The sequence below is a fragment of the Bombina bombina genome, chromosome 3, assembly GCF_027579735.1.
Source record: "Bombina bombina isolate aBomBom1 chromosome 3, aBomBom1.pri, whole genome shotgun sequence".
NCBI lineage: Eukaryota > Metazoa > Chordata > Amphibia > Anura > Bombinatoridae > Bombina > Bombina bombina.
This window is the reverse complement of record NC_069501.1, coordinates 853,686,443-853,709,746: the sequence shown is the minus strand read 5'-3', so window position 1 is coordinate 853,709,746 and position 23,304 is coordinate 853,686,443. Positions and strand designations below refer to the sequence as shown.

Below are 23,304 nucleotides of genomic sequence, written 5' to 3'. Positions count from 1 at the left end.
TGGGAGCACTGCTTACTTTAACCCTTTCATATTTACTATTAAACTGCAGTTTCTCCGAACTTTTACTCACAAATGGTAATTGGTTCCTTTCACTGCATACATTCCAAGCATTTAAAAGAAAATTGTTGTATCAGTTTTAAAAGTATCTGACAGGGTTATATTAGACTGCTGTTTTTGCGGTAGACAACGAATGATAAAGGAAAATTCTTTTCTTTTAAAATTTAAAGTGACAGTAACTTTCTTTGGTGTTATTATTTTTCAAACTTAAATAAAGCTCTTGAGTTTATTTTGTTTCTAAATTGAGTAAAGATGGATCAAGAGGCCCTGCAAAATGTTACATGTGGCTTGTTTTGATTCTAATGTGGAACCCCCAATTCCATGTTGTCCCTCATGTATTGAAAGAACATTACATTACAGGGATATACTTTTTGAATCTGAGCCATCATTAGCTAAGGCGGCTGCTGTTCAGGGGTCCCCTGTTCAAGATATACCGCAGCTCTCTCCTCAAGTGTTTCAAACATTATCGTCCACTCATGCAGTGCCCTGTGTTTCCTCTCACACTCCAGTTGGAGTTACTTTGCAAGACATTGCTACCCACATATCCTCTGCGGTAACTGATGCACTGTCTGCTTTTCCCATGCTACAGGGAAAGCACAAGAGGAAATGTAAAGAATCAGTGAGTAAGGTTTCTGACACAGTCGTGGCTATTCCGAATGTTCCCTCCCAGAAGTCTGAGGAGAAAGATACTTCGGTAGCATCTGAGGGTAAAGTCTCAGATTCAGACAGTGTAATTCCTTCTACTGACACTGAAGTTGTATCCTTCAGGTTTAAGCTAGAACACCTCCGGTTGTTACTTAAGGAGGTTTTGGCCACTCTGGACGACTCCGACATGACTGTTGTGGTCAATCCTAAGAAGTCAAGTAAGTTAAACAAATACTTGGACCGGGCTACAGAGATTATTGCTCAGGAATGGGAGAGACCTGGTATCCCTTTTTCTCCATCCCCAATTTTTAAGAAGATGTTTCCAATAGCTGACTCTATCAAGGAGTCTTGGCAGACGGTTCCCAAGGTGGAAGAGGCAATTTCCACTTTGGCTAAGAGAACCACTATTCCCATAGAGGATAGCTGAGGATAGCTGTTCCTTTAAGGATCCTATGGATAAGAAGTTGGAATGGTTACACCAGGGTTTACAATGGCAACCTGTGGTGTGTATTGCTACCGTCACCAGTGCGGAGGCACACTGGTTTGATGCGTTGTCTGAATCTATTCAGACAGATACTCCCCTTGAGGAGATCCAAGATAGGATCAAGGCCCTTAAGTTGGCCATTTCCTTTATTATGGATGCTTCCCTACAAGTTATTAAGTTGGGAACAAAGATTTCTGGTTTTGCAGTACTGGCCCGCAGAGCTTTATAGTTGAAATCATGGTTTGCGGATGTTTCGTCTAAGTCTAAGCTTTTGGCGATGACCTACAAGGGTACGACCTTGTTTGGGCCAGGCTTGGCAGAAATTATTTCAGACATTACGGGAGGTAAGGGTCATTTCCTCCCTCAGGATAAGAGGAATAAGCAGAAGGAACGTCAGAGTAATTTTCGTTCCTTTCAAAACTTCAAGGGTAAAAGTTCCTCTCCTTCTGCCAAGCAAGAACAGTCTATGCCTTCCTGGAGGTCCAACCAGTCTTGGAACAAGGGGAAGCAATCTAAGAAGCCGTTAGTGACTCAAAGTCAGCATGAAGGGTCTGCCCCCGATCCGGGACCGGATCTAGTGGGGGCAGACTGTCTTTCTTCTCTCAGGCTTGGGTTCAGGATGTACCGGATCCCTGGGTGGTGGACATCGTGTCCCGGGGATACAAACTAGAGTTCAAAACCTTTCCTTCCAGGGGCAGGTTTCTGCTCTCCAGATTATTTGTAGACCAGATAAAGAGGGAGGCATTCTTACACTGTGTCTGGGACCTTTCTGATCTAGGAGTGATAGTTCCTGTTCCAATGCAGGAACAGGTTCTGGGATTCTACTCCAATCTGTTCGTGGTTCCCAAAAAAAGAGTGAACTTTCAGGCCAATTTTGATCTCAAAAGTCTCAACAAGTTTCTTAGGGTACTGTCTTTCAAGATGCAAACTATTCGTTCCATTCTTCCCTTGGTTCAAGAGGGTCAATTCATGACAACGGTAGATTTGAAGGATGCGTACCTACATGTTCCCATCCACGGGGATCATCACAAGTTTCTGAGGTTCACCTTTCTAGACAAACACTTCCAGTTTATGGCTCTTCCTTTCAGCCTTGCCACAGCTCCCAGAATTTTCTCAAAAGCATTGCAGTGGTGCCTTATCTGGGCGCCATCCTTTCATCAAGCAAGCTCCCACACAGAGATGTTGTTATCTTTTCTGCGTTCCCATGGATGGAAGGTGAACTTGGGAAAGAGTTCCTTGAAATCAGCTACAAGGGTAGTGTTCTTGGGAACCATAATAGATTCCTTATCAAGGAAAATATTTCTGACAGAGGTCAGAAAGACATAGATTTTCGACTCTTGCCTTGTCCTTCAGTCCTCTCCTCGGACATCAGTGGCTCAATGTATGGAGGTAGTGGGTCTGATGATGGTAGATGCCATGGACATCATTCCATTTGCCCGATTCCATCTCAGACCTCTGCAGTTATGCATGCTCAAACAATGGAACAGGGATTATGCGGATCTGTCTCCACATTTATATCTGGATCAGGCGACAATTGATTCTCTTCCTTGGTGGTCATCTCGGGAACATCTCTCCCAGGGAACCTGCTTCCGCAGACCTTCCTGGGTGATTGTGACCCCGGATGCCAGACTGTTGGGATGGGAAGCAGTCTGGGGCTCACTAAGGGCTCAGGGGATGTGGTCTCGGGAGGAGTCTGTTCTCCCCGTAAACATCCTAGAGCAATCTTCAATGCTCTTCTGGCCTGGCCTCAGTTAGCTTCAGCCCGGTTTATCAGGTTCCAGTTGTACAACATAACTTCAGTGGCTTACATTAACCATCAGGGAGGAACTCGGAGTTCCTTGGCCATGACAGAGGTAGCCAAAAAAATTTAATGGGTGGAGACCCACAACTGCTGTCTATCTGCAATCCACATTCCAGGTGTGGACAATTGGGAAGCGGATTTTCTGAGCAGACAGACCTTTCACCCGGGGGAGTGGGAACTCCATCCAGAGGTGTTTTCCAATTTGATTCTCAAATGGGGGCAGCCGGAACTTGATCTTATGGCTTTTCGACAGAATGCCAAGCTCCTGGCGTACGGGTTGAGGAAGGCTGTACTGATAGATGCTCTGGCGGTTCCTTGGACCTTCAGTCTAGCATACTTATTTCCTCTGTTCCCTCTGCTTCCACGGGTCATTGCTCAAATCAAGCAGGAGAGGGCGTCAGTGATTCTCATTGCACCAGCGTGGCCTTGCAGGATCTGGTATGCAGATCTAGTGGAGATGTCATCTCTTCCACCTTTGAGACTTCCACTGAGGAAGGACCTTCTACTTCAAGGACCCTTCCTTCATCCAAATCTAGTTTCTCTGAAGCTGACTGCTTGGAGATTGAACGCTTAATTCTATCTAAGCGTGATTTTTCTGAGTCGGTCATTGAGACCATGATTCAGGCTCGTAAGCCTGTTAACAGAAAGATTTACTATAAGATATGGCGTAAATATCTGTATTGGTGTGAATCCAGAGGCTACTCTTGGAGTAGAGTTCGGATTCCTAGAATTTTGTCTTTTCTCCAGGAGGGTCTGGAGAAGGAATTATCTGCTAGTACCTTGAAAGGTCAAATTTCTGCCTTATCTATATTGTTGCATAAACGTCTGGCGGACATGCCAGATGTGCAATCCTTCTGTCAGGCCTTGGTCAGAATCAGGCCTGTGTTCAAACCTGTTACTCCTCCATTGAGTCTTAACCTTGTTCTTTAAACCTATGCTTTCTTTAGATATTAAGCTGTTATTTTGGAAAGTTTTGTTTCTTGTTGCAATTTCTTCTGCTCGTAGAGTCTCTAAGCTCTCGGCGTTGCAGTATGAATCCCCTTACCTTATTTTCCATTCGGATAGGGTAGTTCTGCGTACTAAGTTAGGGTTCCTCCCTAAAGTGGTTTTGGATAAAAACATTAATCAGGCAATCGTTTTTCCTTCTTTGTGTCCTAACCCTTTTTCTCAGAAGGAGCGTCTGCTGCACAACCTAGATGTGGTGCGTGCGTTGAAATACTATTCGCAGGCGACTAAGGATTTTCGCCAGTCTTCTGATTTATTTGTTGTTTTCTCTGGGAAACGCAAGGGTCAGAAAGCTATGGCTACTTCTCTTTCTTTGTGGCGGAATAGTATAATTCATTTGGCCTATGAAACTGCTGGACAGCAGCCTCCTGAGAGTATCACGGCTCATTCCACAAGGGCTGTTTTCTCTTCCTGGGCATTCAAAAATTAAGCTTCTGTGGAACAGATTTGCAAGGCCTGGTCCTTTCTACACACTTTTTCAAAATTCTATAAATTTTATACTTTTTCCTCGGCTGAGGTTTCTTTTGGGAGAAAGGTTCTTCAAGCAGTGGTGCTTTCCATTTAGGTTCTCTGTCTTGTCCCTCCCTTATCATCTGTATCCTCTAGCTTGGGTATTGATTTCCAATAGTAATTAGAGATGATCCATGGACTCACTGTGTCATTAGAAAGAAAACGAAATTGATGCTTTTGTGATAAATTTATTTATTTCTTGACACGGTGATTCCACGGCCCGCCCTGTATTTTTACAGACAGTTTTTTCTTTGTTATTTGTTTGTTGCTTTTTCTCTGTATTGTTTTGGTCCAGGAAGTGGTGAGTGCCCCAGCCACTGGGAGTATAAAGGTGCCATTTTGTGAGAAATAAAGATAGTTTTATTCTGTGTTCTACTGTCATTAGCTTAAGCTATGGAGGATTCTGAGGTTCTTGAGGGTACTCCCTCTATTCCAAATAGTAATACCTGTTTATATTGTGAGGAGGCCTTGGTATGCCGCCCTCTCAACTATGTTTCACATGCCTCGAAAAGGTTATATCTAAGTAATGTAACCCCTTTAGTACCACTGAGCCGTCTACCTCTGAGGACTCGCCGTCCCGTGAGGTGCATACCCATCAATCATCTCCCTCATCACATGCAGCTTCCCATAGCACGCCTGATCCTCCATCTGGAGGGAGCCTTTTACCATCAGACTTTACTGCGCAGTTAAAAACAGCTGTGTCTGAAGCCCTTAGTGCTTTACCTCGCCCTGCCAAGTGCAAGCAAAAAGGTTAAACATAGCTCTCCTGCCCAGGGATCATCAAGCGATTTATTGGATTTATCTGTTTTTCAATTATCCAAGGATAGGTCTTCAGAGGGAGAACTTTCTGGGTCGGACCTGCTACCTCTAGGCCTCCCGCTGCAGAGGAACCAGCCTTTAGATTTAAGATTAAACACTTACGTTTTCTTCTAAAGGAGGTTCTGTCTACGTTAGAGGTTCCAGAGGTCAAGTTGCCTGATGAACCTTTGATTCCTAAATTAGACAGAGTTTACGAGGACAGGGTAGCACCACTAACTTTTCCTGTACCTGTAAAAATGGCAACTATTATTAAGAATGAATGGGATAGAATTGGATCTTCCTTTTCCCTTCGTCTGCTTTTAAAAAATTATTCCCGGACCCGGACTCTCAATTGCAGTTGTGGGGTTCCGTCCCTAAGGTGGATGGCGCTATCTCCACGCTAGCCAAGCATACTACTATCCCTCTTGAGGATAGCTCATTGTTCAGAGAGCTGATGGATAAGAAGATGGAAACTTTTCTCAGAAAAATGTTTCAGTATACATGATACTTGTTTCAACAGGCAGCGGCTGTTGCCTCGGTTGCTGGAGCTGCGGCCTATTGGTGCGACTCCTTAGTGAAATTGATTGAGGTGGAGGGTCCCCTCGACATTATCCAGGACAGAATTAAAACCTTGAGAATTGCTAATTCTTTTATCTGTGATGCAAACATGCAGATTATTCGCCTGAATCCTAAGGTTTCTGGTTTTTCAGTACTGACCCATCGGGCACTTTGGCTGAAGTCCTGGTCTGCAGTCTAGACTACTTTCCCTTCCTTTTAAGAGAAATATTTTATTTGGTCCAGGCCTGGACTCCATTATCTCCATGATTACAGGGGGCAAGGGTGCCTTCCTACCGCAGAATAAAAAGAACAAGCCTAAGGGACAAGGATCTAATTTTCGTTCTGAGAAATACCATTGTCAGCAGTCCTCCTCTAAGCCAGAGCAAACCAAGAGTACTTGGAAGCCGGCTCAATCCTGGAATAAATCAAAGCAGAGCAAGAAGCCTGCCAAGACCAAATCGGCATGAAGGGGCGGCCCCCGATCCAGCGCTGGATCGTGTAGGGTGCAGACTGTCGCTGTTTTTAGACACTTGGTTCAGGGACGTGCAGGATCCATGGGTCCTGGAGGTCATAGATCAGGGATACAAGATAGGTTTCAAGTCTCAACCACCCAAGGGCAGATTTCTCCTCTCAAACCTGTCTTCAAAACCAGAAAAGAGGGAAGCCTTTCTGGGGTGCGTGCGGGATCTGTCCTCCTTGGGGGTCATTCTTCCGGTTCCTATCAGAGGTTTGGGATACTATTCAAACCTGTTCATGGTCCCAAAGAAGGAGGGAACTTTCCACCCGATTCTGGACCTAAAGTGCTTAAACAAGTTTCTAAATGTCCCTTTGTTCAAGATGGAGACAATAAGGTCCATCCTTCCTCTAGTTCATGAAGGACAGTTCATGACCACTATAGATCTGAAGGATACCTACCTTCACGTTCCAATCCACAAGGATCACTACTAGTTCCTAAGGTTTGCGTTCCTGGACAAGCACTTCCAGTTCATTGCACTTCTGTTTGGTATAGCTACTGCTCCAATAATTTTTACGAAGGTTCTAGGGGCTCTCCTGGCCATTGCAAGAACCCAGGGTATAGCAGTAGTGCCCTACTTGGACGATATTCTGGTACAAACACCATCATTTCATCTGGCGGAGGACCATTCGGTATCTCTTCTCTCTCTTCTTGGATCTTATGGATAGAAGATAAACTTAGAAAAGAGTTCTCTTATTCCAAGCACCAGGGTAGAATTCCTGGATACTATAATAGACTCAATATCAATGAGGATATTTCTAACAGACCAAAGACGTTGCAAGCTAGCTTCGGCATGTCTTGCCCTCCGGAGGCCATCTGTGGCTCAGTGTATGGAGGTAATTGGTCTCATGGTGTCCAGCATGGACATCATTCCCTTTGCCAGGTTCTGTCTCAGACTGTTACAGCTGTGCATGCTGAGGCAGTGGAACGACGATCATTCAGATCTGTCTCAACAGATTTCCCTGGACAACCAGTCGAGAGAATTGCTCTCTTGGTGGCTCTGTCCAGATCATCTGTCCCGAGGGACATGCTTTCTAAGACCATCCTGGGAGATTGTGACTACGGACTTGAGTCTATCAGGATGGGGAGCTGTTTAGGGTGCCAAGAAGGCACAGGGCCTGTGGTCTCAGGAGGTATGCTCCCTCTTGATCAACATTCTGGAATTTCGAGCACTCTTCAATGCTCTGAAGGCTTGGCCTCTTTTGGGTTCATCCCAGTTTATCAGATTCCAATCAGACAATATAACCTCGGTGGCTTACATCAACCATCAGGGGAGAACGAGAAGCTCCCTAGCAATGAGGGAAGTATCTCAGATTCTGGAGTGGGCGGACGCCCACATTTGTTCACTGTCAGCGATCCACATTCCGGGTGTGGACAACAGGGAAGCGGATTTTCTCAGCAGACAATCCTTTCATCCAGCGGAATGGTCTCTCCATCCCGAAGTGTTTGCGGAGATATGCAACAGATGGCAGACGCCGGAGATAGATCTCATGGCGTCTTGTCTCAATACCAAGCTACCCATATATGGGTCGAGGTCCAGGGATCCTCAGGCGAAGCTAATAGATGCATTAGCAGTGCCTTGGAGGTTCAGTCCAATCTACCTTTTCCCGCCGTTACCACTCCTTCCTCGTGTAGTGGCCTCAATAAAGCAGGAGCAGGCGTCAATGATACTGATTACTCCATCGTGGCCGCGAAGGATGTGATTCGCTGATCTGGTGGGGATGTCATATTCTCCTCCATGGAGGTTACCTTGTCGCAGGGATCTTCTGGAACAAGGTCCCTTTGTTCATCAAAATCTAGATTCTCTTAGGCTGACTGCGTGGAGATTTAACGCTTAGTCCTAGCCAAGAGAGGTTTTTCTGAGAGAGTTATTGATACTCTCATTCAAGCTCATAAGCCGGTTACTTGTCGCATCTATCATAAGCCGTGGAGAACCTACTTATTCTGGTGTGAAGAGAGTGGATTTCCCTGGCATAAGGTTAAGGTTGCCAGGATACTATCGTTTCTCCAGGATGGACTGGAGAAGGGTCTTTCTGCCAGTTCCCTGAGGGGACAGATTTCGCCCCTGTCTGTTTTACTGCACAAGAGGCTCTCGGAGCTTCCAGATGTACAGTCTTTTGTTAAAGCTCCTATTAGGATCAGACCTGTGTTCAGATCTAAGGCTTCTCCTTGGAGTCTGAATCTGGTTCGTAAGGTTTTGCAACGGGCTCCGTTTGAGCCTATCCATGATATTAACATTAAGTTGTTTTCCTGGAAGGTTCTTTTTCTACTTGCTATTGTTTCTGAGATTGCTGCTTTACAATGTGAGCCTCCTTATCTGGTGTTCTATTCTGATAATCCTTCTTCTTCAAAGTAACGTTTGCTTCATAATTTGGACGTGGTTTGCGCCTTGAAGTGCTATCTTCAAGCTACTGAGGAATTTAGACAAACTTCTTCCTTGTTTGTTGCCTATTCTGGGAAGCGTAAGAGTCAGAAGGTCTCTTTGACTTCCTTATCTTTTTGGTTACGGAGTGTTATCCGCTTAGTTTTTGAGACAGCGGGACATAAACCTCCTCAGAGAATTACGGCTCATTCTACTAGAGCCGTGGCTTTTTCTTTGGCCTTTAAGAACGAGGCGTCCATGGATCAGATTTGTAAGGTGTCTACCTGGTCCTCCTTACATACTTTTTCTAAATTTTACAAGTTTGATGTTTTTGCTTCAGCTGAAGTAGCCTTCGGGAGAAAGGTTTTGCAGGCTGTGGTGCCCTCAGATTAGGGTCTGCCTCTCTTTTTGTTCCTCCCGTTATCATTCAGTATCCTTTAGAGTAGGGGTCTCCAACCTTTCGAACCTCATGGACCACTAAACTCACAATTTTGAATCCTGTGGACCACTAAAATGTTTTTTTTTTAAAAGGTACAAACCTCTATAGTGTGTGTGTATATATATATATATATATATATATATATATATACACACACACATACATATACACACTCATACATATACACACTCATATACACTCATACATAAACACACACACATACAGTACATAACTAGTATAACCATAGCTAAGTTTACATTATGTATATATTTACACATTTTTTAAGAATGACAGAACTGAGTGAATACTTCCAAATGACAGATGATGGGCGAGTGCCAAAAAGAATAAATGTTTAAAAGGACCACAAGACTTCCAAGTTACCTCCCCAGTTAGGAATTTATTAAAACTACTTATGATCATGGACAGACATTGGAGTCATAAATTAAGTTTATATCAGAGAGCTCTCAATATGGATGTGAGCTAACCCCAACTGATGTTACTGGCAATTACTATAATACTGGTTGGATATGACTAATCTGCTGGATGGCAATTACTGGAATTCAGGTGGAATGACTTTATGCGCGGGAAAATTATTAGAATTAAAAATAATTAATATTTAATATTAAAAAAAAAAGGAGAGGGAAGGAAGACAAACAGTGATGTAAGTCCATCTGAAGGAATTAGAAAACTACTACTAAGAGACAGGTAAAGGGGAGAAAAATGAAATATAAGAGACATTTTTTTACATACTTTAATTCCACTATTTCAATCCAAGACTATAACAACCTCTGCTGGCTTTAGAATGGAAGCATCTTTCTCTGAGCAGCACGCTGGGTGGGAGGAGTCAAAAATGCAATCTAACTACGCAAGTTGTGCATTACTATGCAACGTGCGTAGGGAGATCGTAATTTAACTTCTCTGTCGGTTTTCACTGATGTCCAGCCAGGCACTGTAGGGAGTTGCAGCGCGACAGGGGTAACACCATCAGAGGAGATTAATTCTTCTCGTGGACCACCAGTGGTCCATGGACCACTGGTTGGCGACCACTGCTTTAGAGCTTGGGTATGTGTCACAACAGTAAGGAATGAAGCCGTGAACTCTCCTTATATTAAGAAGGAAAACATAAATTATGCTTACCAGACAATTTCATTTCCTTCTATATAAGGAGAGTCCACGGCCCCCGCCCGTATTCTCTCATGGGCCACCCTTTAAATTATATTTTTCTTCTGGCACCTTTTATACCCTGATATTTCTCCTACTGTTCCTTGTTCCCTCTGCAGATTGACTGGAGGATAGGGGAAGTGGGAGAGGTATTTAAGCCTTTGGCTGGGGTGTCTTTGCCTCCTCCTGGTGGCCAGGTTCAATATTTCCCAACAGTAAGGAATGGAGCCATGGACTCTCCTTATACAGAAGGAAATTAAATTATCTGGTAAGCATAATTTATGTTATTAAAAATATGGGCCCCACAGAAGGAACAAATGCAGCAAAATTGCATACACCTGTAATTACTGGCACACAAGTTATAAAACCTGTAATCATTGGAACAAAATTGAGTACACGTCATTTCCATTTAGCCTAATTGCATGGATATGGTTATAAAATGACCTGTGAACATCAGAAATGTTTCAGTTTTGGACCTATGGACTGTGTCTATCTACACGTCTGCATCATGGCTCCCCATGGAAAAGAATTGCAAATGGAATTGAAAAATCTGATTGTGAGATTTCTCAAAGATGGAAAAGAATACAGGAAAATCAGTGACCAATAAAAACCCAGTTGCAGCAGTAATCAGGATGTTTAGAACAAGCCATAGTCAGAGCTGCAGAAACCACAGTCACTGCACTGCTAGAATAATAAGCTATGAAAAACATACGGGCAAGTGCTTCAGACTTGGCTCATGGGTTATAAATTGAATTTTAGAGTTTCTGTGACAGAGTGAAGGACATAATGTCAGACAGTAAGAAGGACATTGCATAATGTCAGACAGTAAGAAGGACATTGCATAATGTCAACCTCTATGGACGGCATCCAAGAAAAAAAAAACATTGCTTGCTCTTTGGCACAAAACTATTTGTTTAGATGAGACCAAGATACATTTGTTTGGCTCAGATGGGGTCCGGCATTTGGAGTGAACCTGACCAGGACTACTACAGTGAATGCATAGTCCTAATAGTGAGCACGGAGGTAGGAGTGATGGTACCATGAATATATGTGAATAGACCAAAATACTGGCTGACAAGATGACTCCAAATCTCCAGGAGCTCTGTAGAAGACGAATATCCCAGCATAATAACAATGCAAAGCACACTGACAAAATCACCAGAGTTTTTAAAGAAGAAAAAAATAAAAACTGTGATCTCGCCAAGTATTTCATCTGACTTGTATCCAATAGAACACCCTTGTGATTATTTTAAAGATAAAGGTAGAGCAACACAATCCCTCCAGCAAAGAGCAGCGGAAATCTTTTTTCTCTCTGAACATTGGCAGAACATCTCTGCAACACTGGTATCCTCCATGCTGAGGAGGATTGAGTCTTTCATGAAAAATAAAGTTTGAACTATTGAAAATAATAAAATATTTGAATCTCAGTAATGAAAGGTTTTCTAACTTTGTTGCGTTGAATTACTGTAAGGTGATACAATGTTGAATCATTTGGCATGCTGTTATATAATATATATGTGTGTGTGTATATATATATATATATATATATATATATATATATATATATATATACAGGGAGTGCAGAATTATTAGGCAAGTTGTATTTTTGAGGATTAATTTTATTATTGAACAACAACCATGTTCTCAATGAACCCAAAAAACTCATTAATATCAAAGCTGAATAGTTTTGGAAGTAGTTTTTAGTTTGTTTTTAGTTATAGCTATTTTAGGGGGATATCTGTGTGTGCAGGTGACTATTACTGTGCATAATTATTAGGCAACTTAACAAAAAACAAATATATACACATTTCAATTATTTATTTTTACCAGTGAAACCAATATAACATCTCAACATTCACAAATATACATTTCTGACATTCAAAAACAAAACAAAAACAAATCAGTGACCAATATAGCCACCTTTCTTTGCAAGGACACTCAAAAGCCTGCCATCCATGGATTCTGTCAGTGTTTTGATCTGTTCACCATCAACATTGCGTGCAGCAGCAACCACAGCCTCCCAGACACTGTTCAGAGAGGTGTACTGTTTTCCCTCCTTGTAAATCTCACATTTGATGATGGACCACAGGTTCTCAATGGGGTTCAGATCAGGTGAACAAGGAGGCCATGTCATTAGATTTTCTTCTTTTATACCCTTTCTTGCCAGCCACGCTGTGGAGTACTTGGACGTGTGTGATGGAGCATTGTCCTGCATGAAAATCATGTTTTTCTTGAAGGATGCAGACTTCTTCCTGTACCACTGCTTGAAGAAGGTGTCTTCCAGAAACTGGCAGTAGGACTGGGAGTTGAGCTTGACTCCATCCTCAACCCGAAAAGGCCCCACAAGCTCATCTTTGATGATACCAGCCCAAACCAGTACTCCACCTCCACCTTGCTGGCGTCTGAGTCGGACTGGAGCTCTCTGCCCTTTACCAATCCAGCCACGGGCCCATCCATCTGGCCCATCAAGACTCACTCTCATTTCATCAGTCCATAAAACCTTAGAAAAATCAGTCTTGAGATATTTCTTGGCCCAGTCTTGACGTTTCAGCTTGTGTGTCTTGTCCAGTGGTGGTCGTCTTTCAGCCTTTCTTACCTTGGCCATGTCTCTGAGTATTGCACACCTTGTGCTTTTGGGCACTCCAGTGATGTTGCAGCTCTGAAATATGGCCAAACTGGTGGCAAGTGGCATCTTGGCAGCTGCACGCTTGACTTTTCTCAGTTCATGGGCAGTTATTTTGCGCCTTGGTTTTTCCACACGCTTCGCACGACCCTGTTGACTATTTTGAATGAAACGCTTGATTGTTCGATGATCACGCTTCAGAAGCTTTGCAATTTTAAGAGTGCTGCATCCCTCTGCAAGATATCTCACTATTTTTGACTTTTCTGAGCCTATCAAGTCCTTCTTTTGACCCATTTTGCCAAAGGAAAGGAAGTTGCCTAATAATTATGCACACCTGATATAGGGTATTGATGTCATTAGACCACACCCCTTCTCATTACAGAGATGCACATCACCTAATATGCTTAATTGGTAGTAGGCTTTCAATTCTATACAGCTTGGAGTAAGACAACATGCATAAAGAGGATGATGTGGTCAAAATACTCATTTGCCTAATAATTCTGCACTCCCTGTATATATATATATATATATATATATACAGGGAGTGCAGAATTATTAGGCAAGTTGTATTTTTGAGGATTAATTTTATTATTGAACAACAACCATGTTCTCAATGAACCCAAAAAACTCATTAATATCAAAGCTGAATATTTTTGGAAGTAGTTTTTAGTTTGTTTTTAGTTATAGCTATTTTAGGGGGATATCTGTGTGTGCAGGTGACTATTACTGTGCATAATTATTAGGCAACTTAACAAAAAACAAATATATACCCATTTCAATTATTTATTTTTACCAGTGAAACCAATATAACATCTCAACATTCACAAATATACATTTCTGACATTCAAAAACAAAGCAAAAACAAATAAGTGACCAATATAGCCACCTTTCTTTGCAAGGACACTCAAAAGCCTGCCATCCATGGATTCTGTCAGTGTTTTGATCTGTTCACCATCAACATTGCATGCAGCAGCAACCACAGCCTCCCAGACACTGTTCAGAGAGGTGTACTGTTTTCCCTCCTTGTAAATCTCACATTTGATGATGGACCACAGGTTCTCAATGGGGTTCATATCAGGTGAACAAGGAGGCCATGTCATTAGATTTTCTTTTTTTATACCCTTTCTTGCCAGCCATGCTGTGGAGTACTTGGACGCGTGTGATGGAGCATTGTCCTGCATGAAAATCATGTTTTTCTTGAAGGATGCAGACTTCTTCCTGTACCACTGCTTGAAGAAGGTGTCTTCCAGAAACTGGCAGTAGGACTGGGAGTTGAGCTTGACTCCATCCTCAACCCGAAAAGGCCCCACAAGCTCATCTTTGATGATACCAGCCCAAACCAGTACTCCACCTCCACCTTGCTGGCGTCTGAGTCGGACTGGAGCTCTCTGCCCTTTACCAATCCAGCCACGGGCCCATCCATCTGGCCCATCAAGACTCACTCTCATTTCATCAGTCCATAAAACCTTAGAAAAATCAGTCTTGAGATATTTCTTGGCCCAGTCTTGACGTTTCAGCTTGTGTGTCTTGTTCAGTGGTGGTCGTCTTTCAGCCTTTCTTACCTTGGCCATGTCTCTGAGTATTGCACACCTTGTGCTTTTGGGCACTCCAGTGATGTTGCAGCTCTGAAATATGGCCAAACTGGTGGCAAGTGGCATCTTGGCAGCTGCATGCTTGACTTTTCTCAGTTCATGGGCAGTTATTTTGCGCCTTGGTTTTTCCACACGCTTCTTGCGACCCTGTTGACTATTTTGAATGAAACGCTTGATTGTTCGATGATCACGCTTCAGACGCTTTGCAATTTTAAGAGTGCTGCATCCCTCTGCAAGATATCTCACTATTTTTGACTTTTCTGAGCCTGTCAAGTCCTTCTTTTGACCCATTTTGCCAAAGGAAAGGAAGTTGCCTAATAATTATGCACACCTGATATAGGGTGTTGATGTCATTAGACCACACCCCTTCTCATTACAGAGATGCACATCACCTAATATGCTTAATTGGTAGTAGGTTTTCAAGCCTATACAGCTTGGAGTAAGACAACATGCATAAAGAGGATGATGTGGTCAAAATACTCATTTGCCTAATAATTCTGCACACAGTGTATATATATATATATATATATAGATAGATAGATAGATTTATTATTATTATTATCGGTTATTTGTAGAGCGCCAACAGATTCCGCAGCACTATACCAAATGCGGAGTACAACAAAACAATTATATGGATCAAATGGGTAGAGGGCCCTGCCAAGAGTTGCACTGTTGTAGTCAGCTCTTAAGAAGGTGATCTACAGACAGCTGAACTCTTAGGCTTACATGCTAAGGGGGTTCAGGGGATAGCGATGGAGGAGAGGAACTGGTATAAAGAAAGGTTAGCGTTGGTTGTATGCATCCTTGAACAGTAGAGTCTTTAGGGAGCGCTTGAAGCTTTCAAAACTAGGGGAGAGTCTTGTGGAGCGAGGCAGAGAGTTACACAAGATGGGAGCCAGTCTGGAGAAGTCCTGTAAACGGGAGTGTGATGAGATAACAAGAGAGAAGGAGAGTAGGAGGTCATGAGCAGAGCGAAGGGGACGGAGGGAGAGTATCTGGAGACAAGGTCTGAGATATAAGGGGGAGCAGTGCAGTTGAGGGCTTTGTATGTCAGAGTGAGAATTTTGTGTTTGATCTTATAGGCAAGAGGAAGCCAGTGAAGGGATTGGCAGAGAGGTGCAGCAGATGAAGAGCGATGTAAGGAAGATGAGCCCGGCAGAGGCATTCATTATGGATTGTAAAGGAGCTAGGCGGCAGGTGGGGAGACCAGAGAGGACAGAGTTGCAGTAATCGACGCGGGAAAGGATGAGAGAGTTGATTAAAATCTTTGTTGTGTCTTGTGTAAGTAAGCATCTAATTTTAGAGATGTTTTTAAGGTGGAAGCGGCTGGCTTTAGCCAAGGACTGAATGTGAGGAGTGAAAGAAAGATCTGAGTCAAATGTGACCCCGAGACATCGGGCATGCAGGGTAGGGATAATGATGGAGTTGTCAACAGGGAGAGATTTGTTGTGGAGATTTTGGAAGAAGGGGGAAAATAAGGAGCTCAGTTTTGGAAAGATTTAGCTTGAGGTAGTGAGAAGACATCCAGGAAGAGATGTGAGAAAGACAGTTAGTGACATAGGTTAGCAAGGAAGGAAATAGGTCTGGTGCAGAGAAGTAGATTTGGGTGTCGTCGGCATACAAATGATATTGGAAACCGTGGGACTTTATTAGGGAACCTAGTGATGACGTGTAGATTGAGAAGAGAAGGGGACCGAGGACAGAGCCTTGCGGTACTCTGACAGAAAGTGGTGACAGGCAGAGGAGGCCCCAGAGAAGGCTACACTAAAGGTACAGTTTGACAGGTAGGAAGAGAGCCACAAGAGGGCTGTGTCACAGATGCCGAAGGATTGGAGGGTTTGGAGCAAAAGAGGGTGATCAACAGTGTCAAAGGCTGCGGACAGATCAAGGAGGATAAGCAAAGAAAAGTGGACTTTTGATTTTGCTGTTAGTAGGTCGTTGGTATCCTTAACAATTGCTGTCTCTGTGGAATGATGGGGACGAAATCCAGATTGGGTCAAGGAGGGAGTTTGATGTAAGGAAATGGGATAGGCGTGCATATACTAGTTTTTCACAATGCTTTGAGGCAAGAGGGAGGAGGGAAATAGGGAAGTAGTTGGATGGGGAGGTAGGATCAAGGGAAGGTTTTTTGAGGATAGGTGTGACTAGTGCATCTTTCAGAGATGAGGGAAATATACCAGTGCTGAGGGAGAGGTTGAAAATGTGTGTGAGTATAGGGGTAATGGTAGCAGAGAGGAAGGGGAGTAGCTGTGAGGGGATAGGGTCAAGGGGACAGGTAGTGAGGTGAGAGCGCAGTATAAGTGCCAAAACATCTTCCTCAGTAACAGGGGAGAATGAGCTAAGTTTAAGGTTATGTGGGTTGTGGTTGATTGAGAGCATTTGAATGGAATTATGTTGAGAGCTGATTTAGTTTCTGATGGAGTCGATTTTGTAAATGAAGTGGCTGGCAAAGTCTTGAGCTGACAGAGAAGTTGTATTAGGAGGTGGGGGAGGGCGGAGAAGAGTATTGAAAGTGGAGAACAAACGTTTTGGGTTTGAAGAAAGATTAGAGATAAGAGTAGAGAAGTGGTGTTGTTTATGGAGATTAAGGGCAGAATATTAGGAGTTCAAGATAAATTTGTAATGAAGAAAATCAGCTGAACTCCGAGATTTTCTCCAGTGCCACTCAGCAGTACGGGAACATCTGCGTAGGTACCGTGTCAGAGGAGTATGCCAGGGCTGAGGATGAGTGTGTGATTTCCGAGCTATGGTAAGAGGGGCCAGATTGTCAAGGACGGATGTAAGGGTGGAATTATAGTGGCAAATAGATTGGTCAGGACAGGAAAAGGAGGAGAAGGATGAGAGGAGAGGTTTGAGGGAATTAGCAAGCTGTTGCTGATCTAATGATATAATGCTTCTGTCAAGTTTGGTGTGAGGAGTAGAAGGAAGGAGAGTTGTAGGGAGGGATGATATGTTACAAGTAAGGAGATGGTGGTCAGAAAGAGGAAAGGGGGAGTTTGTGAAGTTTGAGAGAGTGCATCAATAGCTAAAGATCAGGTCAAGGGAGTGACCGTCTGTGTGAGTGGGAGAATCAATCCATTGTGGAAAAACCGAAAGAGTAAGTGAGTTGCAGAAGTTGTTTTGCAGATGAGGCAGTGGGATTCTCAAGAGGGATGTTGAAGTCGCCAAGAATGAGGACAGGGGTGTCTGAAGAAAGGAAATAAGGTAGCCAGGCAGCCAAGTGATCTAGAAATTGAGTTGAGGAGCCAGGGGGTCGTTATATGACTGCAACACGTATAGAGAGAGGAGAGAATAAGCAAATCATGTGGGTTTCGAATGAGGAAACTGTGAGGGAAGAGATGGGTTGTATTTGTTGAAAGGTTCAACGAGAGGAAAGTAAAATACCTACACCACCTCCTTGTCTATTACCAGACCTAGGAGTGTGGCTGAAGTGGAGACCCCCATGTGACAGAGCAGCAGTTGATGCTGTGTCTAGGGGAGAGAGCCAGGTTTCTGTTAGGGCCAGAAGGTTGAGGGAGCGAGAGATAAAGAGGTCATGTATAGAAGTGAGCTTGTTGCAAACAGAGTGAGAGTTCCAGAGTGCACAAGTGAAAGGGGTAGTGGCTTTTGATGCAAGAGGAATTTGAGTAAGGTTGGCAGAGTTTTGTTTTCTCAGTCTATTGGATGGTACACATGGATGTGCACGGCTAGGCAGTTGTTGGGGACCAGGATTAGGGGAGATGTCACCAGCAGTTGGTAAAAGCAAGAGGGAGAGTGACATGAGATGAGATACTGATTAGATAGATAAATAGATAGATCTAAACATAGAATTGTTGTTATTATTGATAGGGCATATCAGTCAGTGTGACAGTTTAATAAAATTATATTTATTGCATGGCACTAAATACACTTGAAATAACATACAGTTATTTAGATGTTTCTCTCAAATCAAACTTAAAGGGACAGTCTAGTCCAAAATAAACTTTCATGATTCAGATAGGGCATGTCATTTTAAACAAGGGTTTTAGTTTATGTGTGTCATAAAGATAACACTGTGCTCACGCACATGGAGTTACCTAGGAGCCATCCGATATGCAGCGTCGCCCGCAAAAGCCGGCGACACCGTTTTTTGTGCGGGTTTGGTATCCTATATACAGCGCCGCATATAAATGCGGCACGTATATTTCACCCGTCGGACGTAGTTTTTCCCCCCATAGACTGACATATAAAACCCGCGCAATTTGGTATCCAATATCCAGCGCAAGGCCTTACGTGGCGAAAATGGAGAAAACTTACTCCATTTTCACCTCGCCATAAAATGCAGCCGTAGCAGGCCTTGCGCTGAGTATTGGAGCCCCGTAACTCCCTAAAATGCCTGCAAAAAAAACCCTAACACTTAACACATGCGCAATGTCTATCTACCTGTCAACTGCAATCCCCCACCGCAATACCTAATAAAGTGTTTAACCCCTAAACCACTGCTCCCGGACCCCGCCGCCACCTACATTAAATGTCTTACCCCCTAATCTGACCCCCTACACCGCTGCTACCTATATTAAATATATTAACCTCTAATCTGACCCCCCTACACTGCCGCCACCTATATTAAATGTATTACCCCCTAATCTGACCCCCCTACACCGCCGCCACCTATATTAAATGTATTACCCCCTAATCTGACCCCCCTACACTGCCACCACCTATATTAAATGTATTACCCCCTAATCTGACCCCCCTACACCGCCGCCACCTACATAAAATATATTACCCCCTAAACCTAAGTCTAAACCTAACACCCCCTAACATAATTATTATTTAAATAAGTCTAAATAATATTAATATTATTAACTAAATTATTCCTATTTAAAACTAAATACTTACCTATAAAATAAACCCTAAGATAGCTACAATATAATTAATAATTACATTGTAGCTATTTTAGGATTTATATTTATTTTACAGGTAACTTTGTATTTATTTTAGCTAGGTACAATAGCTATTAAATAGTTCATAACTATTTAATAGCTACCTCGTTAAAATAATTACAAAATTACCTGTAAAATAAATCCTAATCTAAGTTACAAATACACCTAACACTACACTATCAATAAATTAATTAAATAAATTAACTACAATTACCTAAAATAAAATACAATTAAACAAACACTAAATTACAAAAAATAAAAAATATTACAAGAAGTTTAATCTAATTACACCTAATCTAAGCCCCCTAATAAAATAAAAAAGCCCCCCAAAATAATAAAATTCCCTATCCTAAACTAAATTACAAATAGCCCTTAAGAAATACAATACCCCCCCCAACATTACAACCCACCATCCACACACCCCTACTCTAAAACTCACCCGATCCCTCCTTTACCCCAAAGTAATCAGCTCTTTTACCTGTAAAAAAAAGAAATACAATACCCCCCCAACATTACAACCCACCACCCACACACCCCTACTCTAAAACCCACCCGATCCCTCCTTAAATAAACCTAACACTACCCCATTGAAGATCACCCTACCTTGAGCCGTCTTCACCCAGCCGGGCCGAAGGCTTCATCCAATCCGGGCACAAGTGGTCCTCCAGCTGGGCAGAAGTCTTCATCCGATCGGGGCAGAAGAGGTCCTCCATTCGGCAGAAGTCTTCATCCAAGCGGCATCTTCTATTTTCATCCTTCTGGCGATGAGCGGCTCCATCTTGAAGACCTCCGGCGCGGAACATCCATCTCGACCGACGACTACCCGACGAATGGCTGGTCCTTTAAATGACATCATCCAAGATGGCGTCCCTCGTATTCTGATTGGCTGATAGGATTCTATCAGCCAATCGGAATTAAGGTAGGAAAAATCCAATTAAATCAACCAATCAGCCAATCGGATTGAAGTTCAATCCGATTGGCTGATTGGATCAGCCAATAGAATGCAAGGTCAATTCTATTGGCTGATCCAATCAGCCAATCGGATTGAACTTCAATCCAATTGGCTGATTAAATCAACCAACCAGATTTTTCCTACCTTAATTCCGATTGGCTGATAGAATCCTATCAGCCAATCAGAATTCGAGGGACGCCATCTTGGAAGATGCCGCTTGGATGAAGACTTCTGCCGGATGGAGGACCTCTTCTGCCCTGATCGGATGAAGACTTCTGCCCGGCTGGAGGACCACTTGTGCCCGGATCGGATGAAAACTTCGGCCCGGCTGGGTGAAGATGGCTCAAGGTAGGGTGATCTTCAATGGGGTAGTGTTAGGTTTATTTAAGGGGGGATCGGGTAGGTTTTAGAGTAGGGGTGTGTGGGTGGTGGGTTGTAATGTTGGGGGGGTATTGTATTTCTTTTTTTTTACAGGTAAAAGAGCTGATTACTTTGGGGCAATGCCCCGCAAAAAGCCCTTTTAAGGGCTGGTAAAAGAGCTGATTACTTTGGGGCTATTTGTAATTTAGTTTAGGATAGGGAATTTTATTATTTTGGGGGGCTTTTTTATTTTATTAGGGGGCTTAGATTAGGTGTAATTAGATTAAACTTCTTGTAATATTTTTTTTATTTTTTGTAATTTAGTGTTGTTTTTTTTGTAATATAGTTTAGTTTATTTAATTGTATTTTATTTTAGGTAATTGTAGTTAATTTATTTAATTAATTTATTGATAGTGTAGTGTTAGGTGTATTTGTAACTTAGGTTAGGATTTATTTTACAGGTAATTTTGTAATTATTTTAACTAGGTAGCTATTAAATAGTTATTAACTATTTAATAGCTATTGCACCTAGCTAAAATAAATACAAAGTTACCTGTAAAATAAATATAAATCCTAAAATAGCTACAATGTAATTAATAATTATATTGTAGCTATCTTAGGGTATATTTTATAGGTAAGTATTTAGTTTTAAATAGGGATAATTTAGTTAATAATATTAATATTATTTAGATTTATTTTAGGTGGCGGCGGTGTAGGGGGGTCAGATTAGGGGGTAATACATTTAATATAGGTGGCAGCGGTGAAGGGGGGTCAGATTAGGGGTTAATACATTTAATGTAGGTGGCGGCGGGGTCCGGGAGCGGCGGTTTAGGGGTTAATACTAGGATAGGTTTATTGCGGTGTGGGCTATGGCAGTTTAGGGGTTAATAATTAGGCTTATTGCGTTGTGGGGGGTTGTCGGTCTAGGGGTTAATACATTTATTATTAGGAGTGAGAGGGGGGATTGCGGATATAGGGGTATACGTGTCTGGCTTATTTTTGGGAGGCATGTTAGACAGTTACGGGATATTTAATACTTTAGTTCGTTTTTTTAGGTGCAGGCAGTTTCTAAAGTGCCGTAAGTCACTGGCGACTCCAGAAATTTGTAGTTGCGCTCATTTACGGCACTTTAGCAACTGCTGGCGGGGTATATGTAATACCCCGATGTGCAAGGTGAAACTACGGGCGGCGCGGGTTCCCTCGATGGCGCCGAAAACTACGCTGTATATCGGATTGCGCCCCTGATTGGCTAAAATGTAAGTCTGTCAAAAGAACTGAAATAAGGGAGCAGTTTGCAGAGACTTAGATACAAGGTAATCACAAAGGAAAAAAGTGTTTTAATAAAGCTGTGTTGGTTATACAAAACTAGGGAATGGGTAATTAAAGGATTATCTATCTGTAAAACAATAAATATTCTGGTGTAGACGGTCCCTTTAAAAGTGGGGGTTTTGAGTATTACTCATATCTGAACAATAAACACTAAAATAAATTAAAAGAAATATCAATTGCAAACTAACTAATCTGGATTTTCTCCCTCATTTGCAGGTTGCACAGCTGATGGAGATGGGGTTTTCCAGAGCAGATGTTTTAACGGCTCTGAGGGCTTCAAATAATGACATGAATGTCGCCACTAACTTTTTATTACAACGGTGATATTATGCTCATAGGTGCTGTGATACAATGTTTTATAAGTGTTATATCCAAAGATTATTTTTTTTCCTTTTTTTTCCTTTTTTTACAGAATGCGCAAACTAAGCCCTGATAATTTACCTACTTTTTACACCTCCAGTTCAATTTTACACAATGCATTGCACTAAGTAACTGGATACAACTCATTTGGTTCCTGTGTAGACAATACAGACATGTTTAGATTTTTCCAATTCTTTTTTTTTACGTTACACTTCAGTCTGATATCATTGGTTATAGTATTTCCTTTTACTTGTAATTTAAAAAAGATGATTATTGGCTATGAAAATGACACCATTTGTTTGTCAACTTTCTAATTATTTCTAATTATTAAAGTATCACTAGTACGCACATCTCTATTTAGCAAAAAAAAAGAAAATCAAAGAAATGTTGCAATATATATATATATATATATATATATATATATATATATATATATATATATATATGATTTATATATTTTTGTTGCTTTAGAATATTCACTGATCATAAATATTTTATATTATATTATACTGTATTTTTAAAGCAAAAATAATGAACATTATTCTTAATTGAGTGAAGTTTCTAGAGTTGTTCCAATGTTGTTGTTTTTTTAAAGATGTATTATTCTGTGTCACAGGAAGAAATGTATATGTATGCACTGGGTTTTATCAGTATAATACAAACCATGAGCTGTATAAGTTGGGCTTAAATTGAATTTTATGTGCAAATTATTAGCTTTCATTCAATTATGCGAATTATAATGAAAAACACTGTTTTCTTTCTTTTATTAACATGGTGAAGTTATTGTCTACCAAATCCTTCCACTATTTTCTCTTCCACTCTATAAAAGAAGAGATAAGTATCTTCATTG

The 23,304-nt window shown here is 41.9% G+C and overlaps 1 protein-coding gene across 1 annotated transcript in view; it reads left to right on the top strand.

Annotated features, from left to right (window-relative positions):
* UBAC2 (UBA domain containing 2) overlaps nt 1-22,838 on the top strand; it is a 580,006-nt gene extending 557,168 nt beyond the window's left edge. Inside the window, exon 10 of the mRNA XM_053707817.1 lies at nt 22,311-22,838. Coding sequence (XP_053563792.1) covers nt 22,311-22,418 — 108 coding nt within the window. The 3' untranslated portion in view covers nt 22,419-22,838. The remainder of the gene's footprint in view (nt 1-22,310) is intronic.
* Nucleotides 22,839-23,304: the final 466 nt, after the last annotated feature.